Below are 22,091 nucleotides of genomic sequence, written 5' to 3'. Positions count from 1 at the left end.
GTTTCTTTTTGGTTTTTGAAAGACAACTGATGCTGACAGAGCAAATCACCTTGCACTGCCCTGTAGTGACCATGGAGAAACACAGCAGTGCCTGGAAGAGAGAGCCAGGAGCACAGCTTGATGCCAGGAATGGCAATAGGAGAAGAATGGGCCTGGCCCACACACAGGCTGCATGGAAGCTCTCTCAAACCTGAGAAGAAGCATGTGAAGTTTGCATAGTGCTGCCCTGAGGCAGAGGAGAGAGACAGGTTGCCCAGCATCCAGCCCTTGTGCTGAGGATGTAGCAGTGCTGTTCCTGGGCATCGTGCAGCTGGAACCTATGCAGCCAGCAGCCAGTGTGTGAGCAGCCCACATCTATCTCAGCCACATGAAGCACAGCCCCCAGTCACCATAGCACTGATGTCCTCACCTGTGGCCCCTCAAACATCCCAAGACAGCCTAGACATCACTCTGTGCCTCTGGGGTCACTGCACACAACACAGGTCGTATGGCTGGCAGGGCACTGTGCTGCATGCCCTCCTCTCCCATCATAGGCCCTGCCCACAGGCTGCTTGCCCTGGCTGGAGCTCCCCAGCAGCATCAGAAGCAGCAGAATGGCAGGAAGCTGTGAAAAGTTATAAAGATATTCTCCAAATATTTTGAAATTGAGAAAGAAAGTTTGGACTTGATCTTGTTTTAACAGGAGAGATCCAACAGATTTAAGGTCAACAAGTCTGCCCCGCAGAAATCAAACTGGACTCAAAAATCATCCAAGCTTTTGTCAGCAACAGAGGAAGAGAGCATACAGTAGCTTAGACTGCCCCAGAAAATACCTCTGGGGAGTAAATCAGCAATTGCCTTGTAGTTTAGTTACCCCAAGGTCCCTGGTTTTGCAGCTGGCTGTGTGTGTAAATAGCTGCTGACAAAACTGGGTAAAAGGAACCAGTTATTAATGCAAGATTGCAGCCCAAGCTAGTACCTATGCTTCTCAGAACAATTTTTTAAATCGCCACATGATTTCCACAATTAATGCACTACAAACATATTCTCTGAAAACTGCTGGTGTCATTTTAGTGAGGCTCTGTGCCACTGAAATAAATTTCACACAAGGCACCTGAGTGTGCACACTAGCCAAATAATTTACCACTGCAAACATGAACTGGGCAAAAAATAAATGAATTCCATTCATTTTACACATACTGTTCCTTATTTTATCCAAATGCCCATCCAGTCAAGAACAAACTAGCATTTTAAGCTGAAATGCTTTGAGAAATTAAACATGTAATTCTCTTCCATAACTCAGATCATCTTAAAGAAAACAAAGTCTTTCGAGTTCTTTAAGAAAACCACATTTGTATTTAAGGACTAGCAAAAAATCCTGACAAGTATCCTAATACCTTGCATTTTTAGTGAAAATTTGCATGAAAATCTTAAGGGAGAAAGATCAGAGTGCCAGAATGAAAAAAGTGACTTAGCATTGTTTAAATGGTGGTAGCTGGTCACTTACTGAAAAGACAACTGTTAGATGGCTGCCAAACCATGCCACTGACATTTCACAAACACTCTGCCAGTGTAAAACTCCAGCTTTTGGGAAGACAATTTCAAAACACTGCAAGATATTACAAATCAACTACCTGACTTTTTTCCCCCTCAAAATATGTTTCTATATTAAGCACATTTACAAAATCCTTTTAAATGTTTGAAAACATCATAAAACATTATCAATGTTAAACACTAAAATCTCCATTAACTAAGTTCAGAAAACTTGCCTGAAAATATTTTCTACAAGTTACTTGCTACACACTCAAATTTCTATTGCATTTTCTTCTGAAATCAACAGAAGATGAGGAACCAGATTAGGCTCAAGCTCAGCTCCACCACAGTGGTATTGGTCATTTTCACGGTAAAAGACCACACTTTGTAGGCTAATCAGTGGAACAGAACTAACACAAAGGAACATTTAAAAGATTTCAAGTCAGCCACCAGAATAAGGACAATGGTGACCTAAACACAGAAATTTATTTTTACTGATCAAACTTAAGCAAATCCATGAAAGCATTAGGAAGTGCTGTCAACTATAGCTTGAAACCTAAGAAAGTAGCCATTCAAAGCACAGTAGGCCCTTATAAACAGTTAATCCACGCAGCTGCAGTAGTTAAAGCAAACACACTACCCTTCACTGCACCATCAATTACACCTTCCCAGAAAAAAAATTACACAAACTTTGTAGGATTTTTCAGAGAGAAGATGGATTCTTTTGGAGACTTGAGGTCACGACTGGGCTGTTTAAAGTATATTATTAACAAATAAACATTTATTGCAAAAAAACCCTATAGGCCTTTGGGGAGGAAAATTGTGTTATTTTTGGCATCAAATGACACAAGCCATTTATGACATGAATGGCTATCACCAACAGACTGATGAAATGGCAAATGTCTCCCACTTAACTTCCCCTGGCTTCCTGAATAAACTTTTTCAAACACTTTTTTTCTTCTGAAATGGCAATAAACTCCGTGTAATTTTGGTTTTCTCTCTGTTCTAGTTATTCCAAGATCCGTAGCTGGAAAGGGTTGAAGGTACTTCCAGATGGAAGCTGAAGACTCCCCAAAGACTGGTAAGGCGATGAAAATCACATTGTTAGGGTCTGGGGCTACGCACTGCCCTTGTTTGTATGTACTCCTGCCTGAGTGACAACTTGCAACTGGCTTTCAAATGGCTGGGTGAAAAAGTTGAGGTTTAATTGTGGCGTCCAACAAACTGAATGAATGTTATAGCTCTTGTCATTGAATGTATCCGCTATGCACCCAGACAACCCCTGCCAAAATATGAGTTTATTTTGAAGTTAAAAAAGCCACAATTGGAACAGGCTTCAATTATGCTAGACAACCAATATTCATAGGACGTGCATGAAACAAAGACAGCCCGCATGCCTCGGGCTTGTTTTACACCCCTTCTATAACACCATCACCAGCTTGGTGAGCTCAGCATCATGCAGCTCCCACTGCCCACAGCCCGAGATCAGGCACTGCCACGGCCGTCCGCCTCAAACGGGAGTGGCGGTGGATGGGAGGAAGCTGCTCTGAGCAAAGTTGCTCTCTGTAATTGCCCTGGAATCACTGGGGATTCTCCCACATAAAATTAATGCAGGCGCCATCAAGGCTAATTTACTCCACGCCCACAATGCCATGCTGGGGAACTGGCCCAGGCAGGGAGGCCGAGGACAGAGCTGGCAAGAGCTGCCTGCCACACCAGCACCACCTGCGCTGCTCATCAGGACAGGCTGGGCCCCTCGCAGCAGGCAGAGCCCTGCCACTGGCCAGTGTGTGGCCGGAGCTGGGCAGGCAGGGAACCCATGGCCATGAGACACCCTGCACGCACCCCGCACACACTCTGCACGCATTCTTCTGGGCTGTGGCAGCTGGCAATGTGCTCAGCATCATCCTAGTGACCCCGTTAAGGGCGTAGCTGCTCACTGCAGCCTTCTTCAGTTCCCATGGGCTGACTGTCTGTGTGCTGCAGATGCAACCACAAAGCCTAGCAGGTTCAAACCAACGATACCAAGCAGTGATAACATCGCTGCAGCATTTCACATTCCATTTATTCCCTCAAACATTTCTACTGCTTGTAATTTTGCAACATTTTATATACTGCTCTTAATAATTACCCATCCTTTGTACTACATATACTCCTATCCTTACTCCCCATCTGTACAAAACCCGAACATTGCTTGTCTTTTCACAAACTCATACACAAACTAAAGTGAACATGCAGGACATGGTCCTATCTGGTACAAGCGTGAGTACTCACGCAAATGCCAACACAAGGGTAAGTAGCACATGGAAACACTGCTCATGTCACTCCTTTGTGACTTTTTAAGGAGAGATGTGCAGACAGCTTCCTTGCAGCCCAGGAACATCTTGTGAAATGAAGTGCTGATGTAAGTAGTTTCACTCATATGTGCATAAATACAAGTGGGAAAGCATCCTTGCAAGGCTTCTTCATGCTTTGCTCACAGGAAAGTGACTCCTCAGCACAGAAGCATCACAAGCAGTGCAGTCACATGGAGCAGGGACTGCAGCTGTCTAGAGCCATACCCCAAGGTGACCCTCCCCCATCCAGCCTGACTCAGGGCAGCCTCACCTGGCAAGGAGGGCACAGACAGGGGGCCCAAGCCCCAGAGACTGTTCTGCACCCCAGTGGGACCCTCAGAAAGATGGTGTGGCAGGGCCTGCTGCTCCCGGGCCTGCACCAGTAATGGCTCACAACCCAGGCCCTGCTCCCCCCATTGCCAGCCTGTGCCCCCTCAGGCTGGCAGCTGCAGCAAAGCCCTGGTACCAGGATGGGGCCTCACACCTCTCCCTCCCCAGGTGCAAGCACACATTCTGCAGAAGTCTTTTGGGGACATTCCTCCATATGGCTTTGGCCCACTGAGTCTTCCTTAATCACCTCCAGCTATAAAGCACAGAGTTTAAGCATCACAACCTGAAAGTTAGATAAGACTGTCTGAGAACAGGGGGAGCCACATACATTCTTCTGATGCTGAATCTGTGCGATTTCTCGCAGGTAACAAGAAAACAGACCAACATGTAATACAGCTACTATCAATAGAACCACTCCAGAACTTTTCTGCTGTTTCTTCTTGTTTTTCTTCTCCCTTCCTTCTTTCTCTCTAACTCTGGATTCTAATCATTAACAATTAGAAACTGAGTGAAGCACTAGAAATACACTACTTGAATTTTCCCAGTGAGCTATCCTAACGCCATAATACAAAGTACAGCAACAACAGCATAGCAGCAAAGTCATATGCTGCAGCAAGTGAGGATATGCTCAAATACAACAACCACAGAAATAAGGAAGTAAAAAAACAAAAAACAAACAAACAAAAAACACACTACTTACCTTCAGAAGACCTCACATACACAGGGTTATCCAGCAAGATACCTTTTGTCTCCACTGCCAACCCTTAAATGAGGTATGTGCAGGGGTGGATCCTGGCTCCATCCCTTCTGGTCACTCAGGTACATTGCATGCACCTGAGCTCCCCTGGGCCCTGCCTTCACACCAGGTATTCAACCAGTGCCTTAAGTTGTGACTTAGCATTTCTGCTACAGCTGTAAACACAGACTGTAAACAAAGCTGTAAACAAAGACTACCAGCATACAGAGGAACATGAAGCAAAGAACAGGAGCTTATTTTTGTCAAGATGTTTGGTGAAGGCAGAGATGGGTCCCTAATGCCCTGCTGCCAGTACTGTCACCTAACTCAGGGCTCACCACTGCCCTCACTGGCTACAGCAGGAGCTGAGCTACCGGGTCACTCCACACGCAAACCTTCCACTGTCCATGAAGTCCATGCCAAGACCCACTTGAGAGCCAACTCACAATGTTATGTGACATGCTTAGGGCTGTGTGGGCTTAAAGGAAGCCTGTCCCTAAAACCTGAGCAATAGGTGTGAGCATAATAGTGAGCAGCTATACTGAATTCTCTCCAGACATTTGCTGTCAGGAAACCTGACCCTGCATGACCCTGCAAGCTGCTGCAGGCAGGGCCATTGGCTCCCATGATTCTGCTCACCGAGCCCTGACTGAGGATTTGCCAGCCCAAGCCCTTGCTGGAGCTGAGGGATGGGCAGCAGCCATGGTCCAGCACAGGGAACGGCCCCAGGAGCATCTGCTAGCCACACAGCCTGAGCTGCAGCCCACCAACCCGAGGCACCATGGCTGTTCTTCGAGGGCCACAGATAGATACTGACTTGAGCCCGCGTGTCCAAGCCTTCATGGAGAGGAAATTCAGCCTGCAAGCTAAGACAATTAATACCCACGTAGGGGAGGATGGAGGATCAGTTTCATTTCACAAAATGTCAGATGTCACATCTGAACGGCTGCACAGACACTGGGGGTCACTGACCCACGTTCAGCAGAACAGACCAGGCAACACAGACCTCAACTGCTGGAAGCACACGAGGTGAGGACAAGGCTGCGTGCTTGCCCAGTTGCACCCGCTGCTGAGTGGGACCCCGGGCAGTGGGAGCACCCTTCACTGCCCCCAGCTCTCGGCTCTCTGGCAGTCTCTGCTATCAGCCCTTCTGCAGCTCCTGACCACGTGTTCCTGCAAGGCTTGTGGGGCGGGGAGGTGGGCCTGTTCCTGGCCAAGATCAGCCATAGCACCGAGGGCACAGCACCACTAAGATAAATAAATGGAGAGCTGCTGCAGGAGAGGTTGCTTAATGCTGAACATTAAATACAAAGAAATGTCTATTGAAGATCCTGAAGATTTATGGTGGTGCTGGGGCTATCAAGCTGCCACATACAGCTGTACCCTGCTGGCACCAAAGGTTTCCAGAGGTTGCTTGCAGTCATTTCAGCATTTTGTTTTGAGGGGTTTTTTGTTTGGTTGGTTGGTTGGTTGGGATTTTTTTTCTCCATTTTGTGACTCGCTCCATTTCCTGGTTTTCTAAGTGCTTTCTTGGGATTTTCTAATAAATCTGTTCTGTACAATACAGAACTAAATGGTCATCTCATCTCACATGCATTATCAAAAGAAACCTCAGCAAACAGACAACCCCCCATGAAACTGAGCACCTCCCCTATGAGGACAGGCTGAGGGAGCTGGGCTTGTTCAGCCTGGAGAAAAGAAGGCTGCGGGGTGACCTCATTGCAGCCTTTCAGTACATAAAGGGAGCCTACAAAGAGGAGGGGAATCATCTCTTTGAAAGGGTGAGTGACAGCAGGACAAGGGGAAATGGTTTTAAGCTGAGGGAAGGGAGATATAGGTTGGATGTCAGGGGGAAATTCTTTACGGAGAGAGTGGTGAGGTACTGGAACAGGCTGCCCAGGGAGGTTGTGGATGCCCCGTCCCTGGAGGTGTTCAAAGCCAGATTGGATGGGGCCCTGGGCAGTCTGGTCTAGCATTAGGTGGAATGGTGGTGGCCCTGCATGTGGCAGGGGGGTTGGAGATTCATGATCCTTGAGGTCCCTTCCAACCCTGGCAATTCTGTGATTCTGTGATTCTGTAAAGTTAAGAGAAAATTAGAAATCAGAGATTTCTAATGGGAAGTTGCAATAATAGGTTCTATGAAGTGATAGAAAAATAGCAGCTGTAAGCAAACTGATTATGTCAAAGGATAAGATCCCACAGGCTGAAAACAGCTGTTCTGTGGAGTGGCTGTCAGTGGCACTACAGCCTTTCTCACTGCTGGGTTCTGGTGGGTACCATGCTGCAGCCAAAGCCCCACAAAGCTCCCAGTGACCCTGGCCCCGCTGGAGCAGCAGACACTCCCAGCCACACCTCTCACATCCTCCTTCTGTAGGAAATGTGCTTTCTCACCAATATACAAGGAATGCACTAGTGCTAAATTTGTAAGGAGAAACTACTATGAGCAGCAGTGATGCTTGTCAGTCTGATAGAACAATGTGAGTAATCACTAGCTTTAATAAATGCTTTAAAACACTATTAGTCATTTCTTCTGCAAATCTGCTTACTTCTTGTCATAATAACAACCTACAATAAAAGAAACAAGTGTGGAAAAGAGTATGGGTATAGACAGTTATGTAAAGACCTTTATGTTTTCTGTTTTTAAGCATTGAATGCTGATTCAGGTTACACTGAGAAGCAAACACATGAGAGCAAACTTCCTAACAGCTACCAGGAGGATTTGGTCCTCAGCATGTGCACATAAATTCTATTAGCTCTTACTGGGAGAGTGCATGTGCACGCTTGTACATTATAAATAATACACTGATTGCAGTAAAATCAAGAGCCAAACTCTATCCTTTGATGAGAGAGGATAGCTCTCATTGAAGTCAATAGGAACTGCATGTTCACAAGTTCATGTCAACATTTGCAAAGGAAATTTTTTTGCATATTAAAAATAATATGTCGTATGTTTTGGAAGCAAAGCAATGACCTCTCTTACAAGTGTTCTCTGTAAATGTTGGCTTGTTACAGAAGCACCAGAGTATAAACCCTTATGAAGTTCCTAAGAAATATGCTATTCCTTCCTTGCGGTGATATTAAGTGGCTTTTAATCAATTTGCACTGCAGCAGTTCTGCTGGATCTATAATGAAGATCACTGTAAAATTTCAAAAGCAACAAATTAACACACTGGAATTAACCATTTTAACAATTCCTTTACTTTAACACAATCCTGCAAATGTCTACTTGTTCAGCAGCCCACGTCAAACAGTTTTTGAAAAGAGAGTAAAATTCCCTCTATCCAGCCTGACCATCACAGTAAGAAGCACGCAGGCAGGTTTGAGGTGGACTGGTAGATTTCCATCTCAGTCCTGAAAAGTTGTAACAGATTTTGGATTCCTCTAGTAACAACTTTATCTTCTATAGGCAGGGTATATTTAATGTTGCGTACAAGATGTTTCATTTTAAGGGCTTTCCTCCTACATAAACTCTATTGAAATTGCATAATTTGCCACACGTGGTGTTTTCTACTAATAAGGTGCATTCGGTATCCGGTAAAGGGCAGTGGCAATACATATCTACTGGGTATGTGTCGGCTGTATAAAAGGAGAAAATACTTACTGACAATTTATTTGGTAACAACCAGAGCCTATTTGCTGAGAATTGCCCATTCACTTCCAGGATTCTGTTTCTGTCTCCTCCTCACATCACTGTAGCAATGATGACCTGCCCGGATGTTCATAACATCACTGATGCCATGGGTGGCTCTGATCTCAGAGACTGCATCAGCCAGAGCGATTGCACGAGTTTGCTGAGATACATTCAAAGCAATTGCAGGCATACCAAAGGGTAAAACAAAAGAAAGACAATATTTCATTTGAGGAATATCAGTCTATCCAAAGCAAGTTCAAGAACTTAAAGTAAATGTAAGAGTTGTTTTATATATATATATATATATATACACACTTCAATAGTTATTTTTAATATATATATATATAAACAAGTTGTTTTTTATATATATATATATATATATATATATATATGTGTAAGTATATATATCTATTTAACACAACTATTGAAGATCTGCCTCAATTTTATCTTGAATTTAACAGAGTATCCAGAAACAGTGAATAATTTGCCTGAGCAAGGCAAGCAAGATTCAGATCTGTATCAGCATGTGTGTTACAAACAGCAAAGAAAACCATATTTAAAACCAAAAGTTATCTTGTTCTACCTTAAAGGTTTTGTTCTCTTGTGCTCTGTATTCTTGAACTCAGAAGTCTAATCTGACTTTTTTTCTTTTACACTAGATATTAATTTATTCACGTGCTTTGTTTTACTGTACTTAGTCATTAAAGGAAAAAAAGCATGTTTCCCTAAATGCTACCACTGCTGTTAAAGTTCTCACTGCAACATAATCTTATTCTGTTTTTACAGTGCTTTCATGCAGAAAACACTTCTACTTTCTAAAAAAAAAAGCAAATCTAATATTTTCTATCAAGAGAAAATCATTCCTCAGTGACACACGTGTATGTTCGACAATCATTCCTGGCTCACTTGATATTTTTATTCCAACTCGGTTACAGAAAGGACAATTCTGTTCTTCATAGCACCCATCTAACTGCACTGTAACTCCTCTCGTTTCAGAACCTGGCTGCTCAGCTGGCAGGGTTCACACCACAGTGCTCTGTACACCCAACCAAACTCTTTGTTTCAGAACAAATGTGGGGGTTGGATATTTTTTAGTGAACAAGACACTGTCGTTTCACTATGAGTCAATCTTTGCCTTCTGAGTAATGCAGCCATCCCCACATCATGCCAAAACACCTTTCTGCCACACAAACCATCCAAGAGCAATACATGGTTTGTTTACCTTTACTGGAGATTGCTGCACCACTCACTCCACAGCTTTATTTATTTACTTGCTTGCTGTCTTACTTCACTGAAGCAACAATAAGACTTATCGTATAAGCAAAGGAAATGCAGGCAAAAAGAAGCATTTATCCCAGTTTGTTTGTTTGTTTGTTTTCTGCAAGTTTGTCTTCTGACCTGAAATGTCCTTCTTAAAGAGTACCGTAATGTCCTTTTTCCCTTTCACCAGTGTTTAAAATTCATAGCTGTTGTGAACCTGCGCTCTGTGCAACTCATCAAATACTCACAGTCCATTCAAGCAGTAGAAAACTGCTCTCCAGCATTATCACAAAATATTACCATTATGCACCACACTCTTCCAAAACTGCCAATAATACGACACAGCACAAGAAGCATTGTGCAAAGCAGACACAGCGTGGGCTTGCCTGCTCTTCAGCCTAGCAATGATAAGCAAAAAGCAGCATTTCAGCAGTCCTCTCTTCCCCCAGCTACCTCACTGAGCTGCCAGCAGCAGTCTGTGTGCTCCTCTGCGGCGGGGCGCTGGGCTGTGCCGGCTCTGTGCGTGTGTCTGTGTGCACGACCGCACAGCAAGGGCAGCACGTTTGGTTTTATGGATCTCCTTACACTGAAGGCCCTGTCCTCTTTCGGGTGCACTCCAACCTCCTGCTGACTTGCACTGCGAGCATGCGGGGAGCCTGAGCTCACATCCAATAATTACTTTATCTGCTGAATTCTTCATGCCAGCGGAAGGAGGTACTAAACAAAACGAAATCAATTCTTGTTACAACAAGAACAGCAGTGAAGAAAAGCAGGGTGAGTATAAATCTCACTTTTGTGAATTTTGTCTGGAGTGAAAAACAAGAATTACAGTTGCATTATGAAAAAGCACTCCTTTTTCTTCTGAAAATTTGTTTCCATCTACGTGACTAAGGTAGGCAGCCTCTGCCACCACCTCTCAAGCTCACGAGAGCAGTAAGCATTTCAAGGCATTTCTGCTTGCAGCCTGCTCCACAACAGAGGAAAAGGTGTACATGTTTACTATTAAAATACATTAATAAAATAATTAATCTAAAAAGTTATATTATAATTGAGCTATTTTGTCACAATATATTATTGATAACTGAAAAAGTGTAATGTATGTCTTTGAATCAGCTCAGTAGTTCAGGCCAAAAAATAATGGATGCAATTTCTTAAGAGGATAAAGAGCACTCCTGTTCATTTTATACCAGTGAAGAAATTTCAGTACTGTGTATCATATGTATTGGTTATTTTTTCTAAGCTTGAAAGCTAAGTATTATAAATTATCCTCTTATTAATATAATTGCATATTGCCTGTGTTGTAAAATGATCCTCCCTATCATTTTCTACCACGGATAAAACTATACATTACCGCTGCAATTATTTTGTCTTGTGAGGTTAGCAAGCTTATCGAAGGATACAACATGTCTCCCCAGACTCTTAAGACGTGTTCCACTCCAGATCTCTGTGACACCTCTTCACCTTAACTCCCAACCCAGCCCTGCTCTCTGCTGGTTCTGCCGGTCCGGGGCCAAACCTGCAGTCATCTTCTCTGCAGCCCCTGTCCGTGTCCGCAAGGAGATGGATTCCTGCTGACACCATGGGGACCCGAGGGGGCTCTGCCTGAACTCCTGCAATTCTGCTTACGTCATCTGCACAAACAACAGCTACGCTTCCTCAGCACTCCTGCTTTTGGAATTGCTTGGAGGTGCTACTAAAGCCCATTCTTACAGACAACACTCAACCTGGCCAAAGCGTCCGACAGCGCGGGACTGTTTGCATTTCCAGCAAAAAAAGCCAGAGCATTTCAGACACTTTTAAAAGCATTTTTAGTGGATGACATAACTTTAATCATTACTGTACATCCTGAGCATGTGCCTACGTTATTCCTCATCTGTAAGTTGCAGTTCGTCCCTACGCTGTCGCACAATGACACAAACAGGGAGCACTGCTGGCCCAGCGCAGGAGCTGAGCGGGACAGCACCGCACTGATGAACAGTGAGCCTGCTTGAAAGAAAATAGCAAAGGAAAACTGAAAACAACTAAAATCTTCCCGTTAGCAGACAGAATTGCCCATTATGCACGCAGCAGAACTTGAGAGCTCGAATCACTTCTTGCGCCTTGAATTCTGCCTACATTCCACAGCCTGCTCTCACGGCAGAAATGCTTTCCCTCTCTCTCTCCCTCCCTCTGTCTCTCTCTCTCTGAGAGAAAAATAACCTCCACGATAATTAGAGACATTTATTAATCGGAAGCCTTCGTCTTATTTTGAATATAAAACACAGCTGAATCAGGAAGCATCACTCTCGGTATTAAGCTCGTGTGAAAGAATTTACAAAATCTGGGGGAGTTAACATTTACACAGCAACAAGGTTTCCCAGCACTTTGTTTCCTTCCTGCTAGGTACACGCTGCTCCACGCTGCTCTGACACAGAAAGTACAGACATGAGCAAGAAAGGACTCAAAGATGAAGAATGGTACAAATAGGTACCAGAAATATATTGAAAGTACTCCTTTGATAGCATCCAATAATGATGCTAAAACAATGCCTGCCATATCTTTACAAATCTAACAAAAATCTACATATTCCTCTTTCCCACTCTAAGCAAAACTTAAAATGCATTAATGAAAAATTATGAGATACAAACTGTAAGGCTCGGTACGCTGTTCCCTGAATAAATGACTGCCTTTACAGCCTTCATTTTCAAAACTAGAATAAGAATATGGGTCTTTCTAGAAATTATATTTATTTTGAGTAGATATAAAAACGTAACCTGAGATGGTTATTGTTCATGGCATAGATATATTTAAATATCAGCAGTAACTGGGGCAAATCGTTATGTAACAATGAGTAGTGAGGAGAAAACAAAGCAGAAGAAAAGCAGAATCAGAAAAAAAAACAGAGGAAAAAGGAACACACAAATGGAAAAGAAATATAATATTAATATTAATGTTTTACAGCAGGAAGCACTATTACGAGTGATACAACAAATAAACTCATTTAAGCAAATAACCTGAGTATAACTACGTAAAACAGCTATTTTTGAGAAGTGTTCATTCTATAGGTTTCAATTTATTGGAAAAAAAAAAACTTTTGTAGAAAAAGTTGTGAATGTAAGGTTCCAAATGGGTATCAATCCTGCAGTCTTACAAAGGTCTCATTAAAATCAAAGCGATTTTGTTTGACTCAGGTTTGCAAGAGTCCGCCCTCCTGGTGCCATTGTTCTGCTCCGTATTTTTCCCTAAAAGCCCCACAAGCAAAGGTATTGTGTCCCTCAAAATATTACATCTTAGCAAAGTAAATACTTCACATGAAATCAACAGACCAGCATGTACTTTTCAAGAAAAAAAGTTGAATTGCACTGTTATAAAAACAGCATAGAACACATGCACAGCAAAATGCAGGTTCTACTGATAGACCGATGGTATTTTTGTGATCGATTAGATTTATCAGGCACCTCTGACTGCTTCAAACTGTGCTTGGGCCGCTAAGCCATCTCCCCCAGGATTTACTCTAACATTCCAAGCACAGGGGTAGCATCAGACAGCCAACAGCCAACATTTATATTAAAAAAAAAAAAAAAAAAAAAAAAGACAAATATTTGCAGCCTCCCCCCTAATGCCAAATGCCCTCATCCCAGGATGGGCAGGAATCGTTCCTGACCCAGTGAAAGGTTTAAGGTCTGATATCTGACCCATCAGAAGCTTGCTTTCATTAGAAAGACGAGACAGCAGCTTTCCAAAGATACACACACAACACTTGATTATAGTCCTGGGAGTTCTGGAGAAATCTGACCTTTAAATTACATTACTACATACAGAAAATCTATTTAAAGTACATTTCAGCAACTAAGATATTTCAGTAATCTTTATTCTCCCTCTTCTATTTTTTTCCAGAGATCTCTAAACAGGACTCAAGTAACAGAGAGCACCTGATGTTACTGATACTGCCCTTCTGTACGACACCGCCCCAGCTCTGCACCCCCGGCACAGCGCTCAGCACCGGGCAGCGCGGAGCTGCCGCTCTGGGACGGCTGAGAGCAGGAGGTGGCTGAGAGCAGGAGGTGGCTGAGAGCAGGAGGTGGCTGAGAGCAGGAGGTGGCTGAGCAGCCGCTGCTGCTGCACTCCTCCTCCGCACTGACAAAACCCATCGCCTGCATCGTGCCGCCGTGGAAGCAGCCCGCGTGTCTTTATGGCTCTTTTGTACTTCAGCTATCGCAAAAGACGGTTTCTCCATGTCTAAAACACTGCGGAGAGGAAAAGCACGCAAGCGATGTCAACGTTTGCTCTTTTGGGCTAATAAAATTTCAGAGAAAACAAATTTGGATGTACCGTGTCTCCCCTCCCCTTTCCATGAGCTCCTTCTGCTGTCAGTCCTTGGGGGCACACACAGCAGGCCACCATGTAATGTCACACTAGGTGCTGGGATGCAACAAAGGCCAACATGTTGATATCTTTTTATTGCTCGTCAGCCTGCTTACCCTGCTTCCCCCTAAACAATTGGACCCCTTTGATAACACAGAAATTTCTGAAGAAGTTACATTTCTATTTGCAGTCAAAGAAGTTTCTCTTCCCCCAAAGCAATACTCCTATCACCTTGCTTTTTGACTTACAAAATGTTATCCTTATTTTTATAGAAACTAAAGATAGGGCTGAAGTGATACATTTGTTTATAAGCATAAATATTTATATTGCCAAATAATGCCCTTTGTTTGTTTGTATGTTTTTCAGGTAGACTAACAGCTATTTTAAATTTCTTCTCCATTAAGAAAAGTTCCTAAGGTAATATTGCCTACATGGGCAGAAGTTTCATTGACCTCCCAGTAGAGCCACTACGGTGTGTTTTATTTTGTGTAGAAGTCAAATGCGAAGTATGTGGAGACGCTTCCCTAATAGCAGCCCGAGAAAACACAAATATTGCTAAAGCCTCAGCCCCACAACGGCAGGACTGCGGCAAAGCAGCGGAGAACTCTGGTTTACTTTCATGTGAAGTACCCAGGCCCGTGGAAGATCCTTTAATAGCATGCTGGTAAGGGCTGCAGTATGAAATAACACGTTTTGTTGTAATTCCTAAACAGGGGGACATTTATCTGGGCCATTTATACAAGAGTTATAACCCTAACAATATTTATACTCAGCATGTCATGTTAGCATTTACTACCAGTTTCCATGGAGATGGATTTTCATGCTGTAGCTATGAAATGCACATTGTTGCCACTAAGCCACTTCAGGCCTTTCTGGAAGCCTGCTGAATGCCTGACAAAAGTTGATGCAAACCAATAGTTGTTGTTCTTTGTTTGTTGCCAGACTTCTAGCAGAGCCATATTATGTCCTAGTGATTGAAGTGCCCATGTTCGCCCCCCTCCCGGCACAAAAAGGATCCTCAATTTCGGTGACAAGCATGAAGTGGGCTTCTGCAGGGGAGGACAAACACCACGCAGGGCCGGAGCTCTGTCTCCGCACAAGGACACGGCGCGGCAGGGGGCCGCTTTCCCGACAAAGCCTGACATTTTGGGGACAAAGTGTAAATAAAATAAAGCGCGGGGAGCGCCCGGGCCCGCGAGGAAGGAGGCAGCGCCGGGCTCCTCCTACCCCGCCCGGCCGCGGTGCCACGGTCGGCGCCAGCCCCTGCGGGCACGGCCCCGCTCACCCCCGCACAACCCGCACGGCCCCGCGCCCGCTCCCCGTCCGCCGGGCAGATGCGCCCCGACGGCCCCGCGCGGTCATCCCGGAGCTCGCCGCCCGCACGCGGCTCCTCCGGGCTCCTCCCGGCCGGGTCGGCGCCCGGGCGCGGCGGGAGGGACGCGGCTCCCGGGGCCGTCCTAAGCAGCGCCGGCGCCGCGGGCGGCTACGGGACGGGTCTCGGCCTCGGGCGGACGGAGGAGCCCACCGGCCCGGCTCCCCGCGACGGTGCCCCCGAAGGCCGCGTGCGGACAGCCGGGCGGGCCGCAACGAGCTGCCCCTCCGACGGCACCGCGGAGCGCAGCGGGTCCAACCGCGAGGACGTTTGGACTCCGCGTTATTTCAGCGCAACCCTCATTTCCAGGCGGCCGCTCCGCCCCGGCGCTGGGGTCCCCGCCGCCCTCGGCAGCCCCGGGCGCTGCCCCGTTTCTGCGGCGCTTTGGGCGTCCGCTCGGAGCCTCGCGGCGCTTCTCCGGGCCGGGCCGCGCCGCCGAGCCGCGTCGCGCCGAGCCGAGCCGGTCCGGGCCGCGCCGGGCGCACGGTGCTCTTACTGTTGGTAGTCCTGTTTGCAGTAGAGCTTTCGGTCCCGGAAGTAGCAGCTGGTGGTGAGGGCTTGCTGACACACCGCGCACTGCAAACACTCCTCGTGCCAGGAGGACTCGTTCACCCTCATCAGAAAGCGATCCGAGATGGGCCTCTGGCAGCCTTCGCACACGGCCTGGTGCGGGCACTCCGACCCTGCGAACGGCAAAGCGCGGCGTGAGGCGGCGGGACGGCCCCGGCCCCGGCCCCGAGCTCGGCAGCACCGCGCGGAGCGGCCGCTCCCGGCGCGCGCCCCGAAGTGTCACTCAGTCCCGCGCCTGCAGCCCGCGGTCAGCCCCGCACGGCGCAGCCCGGGACGGCGCGGAGCCGCGGAGCGTCTCCTCTGGGGCACGGCTGAGGAGCGAGCGGGACTCACCCAGTAACACTCCGAGCGTGGCCGGACCCGAGCGCAGCGGGTGATCTTCCATCTTGATGCCGTCCAGCATCTTGGCGCAGTCCGTCGGGCCGCGCGGGAAGCACCTCTCCAAGGACTCGGGGCCCGAGGCGATGTCCATATGGGGCGGCGGAGCGGGGGAGCCGGGGGCTGCGGGGCCGCGCACCCCGCGTCGGGCCGAGTGCGGGGCGCTGCGTTGCCAGGAGGAGGGAGCGCTTTTACTTTTATCTGGGAGACATGAGGCGCGCTTCCTGCCGGCGCTTCCAGAGACGGGGGGCAGAGGAACGAGCCGGCGCCGTGCCCATGGGGCGGCCGCGCTACACGGGCACGCACATTGCCGCGCACACGGCGCGGGGCGGCCGCGGTGTCACCTGCTCCCGGCAGCGCCGAGCCCCACGCCCGCAGGAGGGCCCTCCCGGGGCCGGGCCGGGCGGAGCGGTGGGGCCGGGCGGCGGCGGGGCTTCCCGGCGCTCCGCAGCCCCTGTGCCATGCGGCGTCCCGAGGAGCCGCGCCGTTTAGAGCAGGGGCCGCGGCGGAGGAACACACCCCCCGGCGCCTCACCCCTCCTCAAACTTGCTGACATTTGAACTCCATTGGTGCGCGCAGTATCGCTGCGCCGCGGTGATCCGTCTCCTCGACGTCAAATAGTGCCCTGGCCCCGGCGGGCCCCCGCAGCCCCCGAAGCGCAGCGGCGCCCGAGGCGCGGGGCGGGCGGGCTTCGCGCACCCCGGGGCGGACTGGCCCGGCTCGCCTCTGCTCGGCCGCGGGGCGCAGACCGGGTGCGGAGCCGGAGCACGCCCCGGGCCGGGGACCGGGGACCGGGAGGAGAGAGCGCGGCCGCCGAGGAGCGCGGCGGAGCGGCGTCCGCAGCCCTGAGCCTCAGCTCCGCCGTGCCGTGTCCGGCCGGGCGGCAGCCGAGAGCCGGCGGCGCGGCCCGACGGCGGCTCCTGGCTCCTGCCCAGCGGTACGTAGCTGCGCCGCTTCCCCCGCTTCTGGCGTCCCCCGGCCGGGCGCGGGCAGGTGGCGGCGGGGCCCGACCACGACGGGCAGCCCTCGAGCGGGAGCCGCCGGGGCCGCGCCCGATCCCCGCGCTGGCACCTGGAGGGGCCGGAGTTGCCTCGCCGCTGCCGCCCGGGTCCGCGCCGGCCCGGAGCTGAGAGCCGCTCCCGGCTCGAAACTCCGCGCTGCCCACGGAGGGGTCCGGCCCGAGGGAGCGCCCGGCGGCCCCGCGTCCCCCCGGCGGCACCGCCCGGGGCTGAGGGTGGCGGAGCGGCCCGCGCTGTGCCCGGGGGGGCTCCTTGCGCCCTTCGTACATAATGCTTCGTGCCGAAGGCTTCGGATGTGCTGTGTTTTTTCGTACTCTTAAATGCAAAAGTACTGAAACGCGTAGATGCTCCGTGTTTATATACACAATGCGTACATTTGCACACGATATGCATGTGAAAAAAAAAAAAAAAAAAACAACATATTTTAATATATCGCGCTCTTCTGTTTTCTTGTTCGGAACCGATCCACGAATAGCGAGACGCACCGATCTCCGCACGCGGGACATTGATCTCCCGAGCTCCCGGCGCTCGCGCTTTCCTTTCGTTTTTGTTTCTCTGCTGATACTGTTAAAATTTAAATCTGAGGAAATAAAAATCTGGAAAAGATTCCGCGCGGGAATCTTAATGTGACCCGTGCTATGCTGTGACCCCGCTGAAGGAAGAGAGTTTATTTTGTAATGCTTCTCAAATGTTGATATTTAATAAGCAGGACAAGTGTTAACCTGAATTACTTAATGCGTCTTTTTCTGGGTCTTAAGATAAAGCCTCTTTCTGCTCGTGCAGAAACAGCTCTGAGTGAAATTCGTGATTTAGTCAAATATTTTGGGAAGGATTTTACGTGATAGAGCCTATTTTATTTTTATTTGGGACATTATAAATCTGAAAACCTTTGTAACTAATGCTGAAAAAATAATATACGATTATTCAATTCTGAGATCAAGATAAAAGCTACTTAAATTTCAGACTTCAATCGGAGAAGAGAAAAGCATCTCATGTACACTAATTTTCTGTGTTACCTCCTTATTTTCGTGTAAGGATTCAGTTTCTCCACCACATCGGGCTTCCCCCAGTCTATCTCTTACGATTACGAGGACAATCGGGGTCCTACTTTCTTCTCCGCAATAGTTTTCGTAAATTCTCATTTAAAAAAAAAATAAAATAAAATCAAAAGGGACCAACCAACCGACCAACCAGAAAAAAAAAAAAAAAAAAAACAACCACGAAAATAGCGAAGAGATCGTGCGGCGGGGCCGTGAGGAGCAGAGCGGGAATTCAACATCCTTGTACCCCCGGGATCCATTCCATCTTTGTTCTTCGGCTTTCACTCACAAATATCGCCCTAAAGATGGGTTCCCTCGCACCGGCTGCTCCCATCCCCGCCCGCTGCCCCGAGAGCCATTCGATGAGGTGTTACCTTCGGTTTCCAAAGTGCTTTTAACGAAAAAACAAAATACAATTAAAACACCCACGCGCAAAACCATCACAGAAATAAAACCAAGCCGAGCCCCGCAGCCCCACCTCCCGCGGCTTGCTTCTAATTCGGCATTTATTTGCAAGACAAATCTTTTTGTTTTGAGGTGTTTTGTTTTAATTTGGAGAGCGCAGTGGCCAAACACCGCCAAACACCTCCCAAACGAGGCGGCGGAGCGGAGAGAAGCGGCGCAGAGCTGCGGCCACCACGAGAGCTCCGCGGCCGCCGCAGCCCCGAGCGAAGCGCCGCTCCGGCCCGCGGTCGGACCCCGTGCGGGACCGCTCCGCTCGGCGCTGTGCGCGCGTTCGGGACAACGTGGGGCCCCGCGTTACTCGAAGGGACGGAGACAGAGGAGCTCCGCGATTTTTCCGCCTTAAGCTCGCGGTCCCCGGGCGGCTGTGCGGACGTCCGCGCGTTCTGGAGCGTGCAGCCCGTCCGCGTTCGCGTGTTCTGCTGAGTTCCCGGCTGGGGGCGGGCAGGCGGGCGGCCCCGGGGGCTCGGGGGGATCCCCGCGGGACGGGAGTTGGCTGCGCCGGCAGTGCGGGAGGCCTCGAGAGCGGCGGTCGTGGACCCCGGCTGCGGGTGAGCTTCCCGCGGCCGCTGGAGGCGACGATCGCTCCGCGGCCCGGCCCGGCCCGGCCCGACCCGGCCCGGCCCGGCCCGGCCCCGAGCGCAGCCTGCCCCCTGCCGGCGCGTGGAGGCACGACCCGGAGCGCCGCGGGAGCTGCGGTGCCGGGAGCGGACCGGGGTCAGCCGGGGCGAGGCGAGCTCGGGACTCCCGTGGTCGGCGGACGCGATCCCGGGGCTGCCCGTGCGGAGCTGCCCGCGCCGCCCTTCCCCGTTGCCACGGCCGTGCGACGCGCGGACAGTGATGGGGCTGCGGGGTTCGGCGGCTTTGTTTTTTTCTCCCCTCGCAGCGGCGCTGCGCGCCCCGCACGGCCTCGGCATCGACCATCGCTGCGCGGGGAGCAGCCCGCTGCGGGGCGGTCTCAGCGGGGAAGCTGTGGCCCGGGCACCGACAGCCAGGGAGACCGCGGAGTCCCCGAGCCGCCCCGTCGGGCCCTGAGGCTCTGAGCCGCTCTGCCGTCCGCCCACTTTTTCGCAGCGCACTGAGGGGCCACTCGGAGCGGCTGGCGGGTGCGCCCGGCGCTGACGGATGTAGCCCGCGCTGCCTCCCTCGGAAGGATAAATGTAAGCGAGCCGCAAAGTGTAGTTACTGCTAACAATAACAATAAATTACCGGGCTGCCGCTCGGTGGCACAAACAAATGATCTCTGCGCAGAACGCGGTGCCTCCCCGCGCCTCGAAGCCACCCTTTCCCGGGGCTCGGGCCGCAGCCCCGGCAGCAGGTGGGGGCCGGCGGCGGGGACGCCCGCTGCCCGTGGGGTAGAAGGAGGGGGCCCGGGGCCGGCGCCCCGCGGGATGTCAGAGGGCCCCACCCGGGGGCAGCGAGAACCGTCGGCAGAGCGCGGTCCGGGCCGCGCCGTGGGGAAGACGGAGAGCACCGCGCCGCCGCTTTAATTAAGCGGGATCTCTTTGATATAGGCAGCCCGATGCTATCTCTGTTGTTCCCTTCTCGGCAGCTTTTGGGTAGGAAAATTGCTGAGGAAGCGGCATCGCACGGGGCCGCGCAGCGCCAGATCGCCCCGGGCAGGTCCCGGTGCGTGCGAGTGCGCGGCGCGCTGGGAGTTCCAGCCCCGCCGAGGTGCGGTGCGCGCTGTGTGTATTTTCGGGGGGCCTGGAGGAACGAGAGTCAATTTACCATGATTAAAGGCACAAGCAAGAAGGCGCCACGCATTTGCATGCGCCTTCATCTTTTTAAAGTGGATTTTTGAGGGCAGCGTGGCAGACGGAGCCGGGCCCAGCGTCCTCTCCCCGCCAGCGGAGCGCCTCCCGCATAGCTGAGCGCCGCAGGCCTCGGACCCTACGCCCGCCCGAAGGAGCGGCGGCCCCGGGGCCCGTCGGGGCGGTCCCGGCTCGGCGCGGAGCCGCTCCGCCGCCCTCTCTCCCCGCCGGCACGGGCACGGGTCCGCGGGAGGCGCCAAGTCAGCCCCACGCAATCGGCCCGGTCCGGCGACAGGCGCGGCCCCGCGCTGCTTTCCCCGCGCCGCAGGCAGGAGGCTCGCCCGGCTCCGGAACCTCAGGGACGGGGTTTACCCTCTTACGGGGCTGTGTATGGGGCATCTCGGCCTCTTCCGACCCGGCCTCGAAGTTCCCCAGGCATCCCCGGCGTGTGAGGGTCCGCATCCCGCGCCCCTCTGCCCCGTCCGCCAGCGGCCGCGCTGAGAAGGGGCTGTCGTGTCTGGCTCGGCGCCGGACAGAGGCTGAGCTCGGAGCCCAGAAGCGGCGGCGGCGGAAAACGTGCCCTCGTCCCAACACATTCTCCCAGCTCCGGTTCCCGCTCACCGAGCCGGACCCCGACCTCGTCCCGGCCGATCCTCGCCCCCACCATCAATCTGCACTCGCCCTCCCGGGCACCCCCGAGCGGGGACAGAGTGGGAGCGATGGGGCCCGACGGGACGGGACGGGCTGGGCCCGGCTGGCAGCGGCGTGGCGCGCACATGTGGTCCGGCGGCGGCCGGTGCCAGGTGCAGGGCTGGGGGCAGAGTTTACCGCCGAGTTCTGATGGCTCCGCGCGTTTCCCAGCCCGGGGGAGGGCGGGGGTCCTTTTCCCAGTTCAGAGCAAATACCTTCATTTCACTGGGAAATTTAACCTCTCCTTGGAGTTGGATCCATTATACGGGTTTAATATCCGCTCTTTTACAGCTCAGCGTTGTAAAGGCAGCAGCCAGGTCTGTGAACTCTGACATGTGCACCCGGGGGGGTGGGGGGGGACCTGCGGCGCGGGGCGCGCCTGGAGCGCAGCCTTTCATCTGCTGGGCCGCCGACCGGCAGGGGAGGGGGGGGACGGGGGCGGCCGACCGCTGCCCCGGGGTTGCGGGACGTGTCCGAAGTGCCCACGCTCCCCATCGGGCCCTCGGCCCCAGGAATTCCGCAGCCCAACGAGCTGGTGGTGAGGCGGGGGCCGTGCCGGGCCCGGTGGGCTCCTGCTGGCGGGGCTCGGCAGGTGCCCGTATCGCTGTGTGTGCATCGAGCCCCGAGCTGGGCTGCTGCCGGAGCCGTCGGTCTCGA

General features: G+C 51.1%; 1 protein-coding gene across 1 annotated transcript in view; it reads right to left on the bottom strand.

The window, feature by feature from the left end:
• The window catches only part of LMX1B (LIM homeobox transcription factor 1 beta), a 96,762-nt gene extending 79,943 nt beyond the window's left edge, over nucleotides 1-16,819 (bottom strand). The window contains exons 1-2 of the mRNA XM_090121340.1: nucleotides 16,425-16,819; nucleotides 16,018-16,204 (exon numbers count right to left, since the gene is read on the bottom strand). Coding sequence (XP_089977466.1) covers nucleotides 16,018-16,204; nucleotides 16,425-16,563 — 326 coding nt within the window. The 5' untranslated portion in view covers nucleotides 16,564-16,819. The remainder of the gene's footprint in view (nucleotides 1-16,017; nucleotides 16,205-16,424) is intronic.
• Between the last annotated feature and the right edge of the window lie 5,272 nt (nucleotides 16,820-22,091).

This window comes from Phasianus colchicus, chromosome 19 (assembly GCF_987193195.1).
Source record: "Phasianus colchicus chromosome 19, bPhaCol1.hap1.1, whole genome shotgun sequence".
Classification (NCBI taxonomy): Eukaryota; Metazoa; Chordata; class Aves; order Galliformes; family Phasianidae; genus Phasianus; species Phasianus colchicus.
The sequence above is the reverse complement of the archived record's forward strand: the minus strand, read 5'-3'. Positions and strand labels throughout refer to the sequence as shown.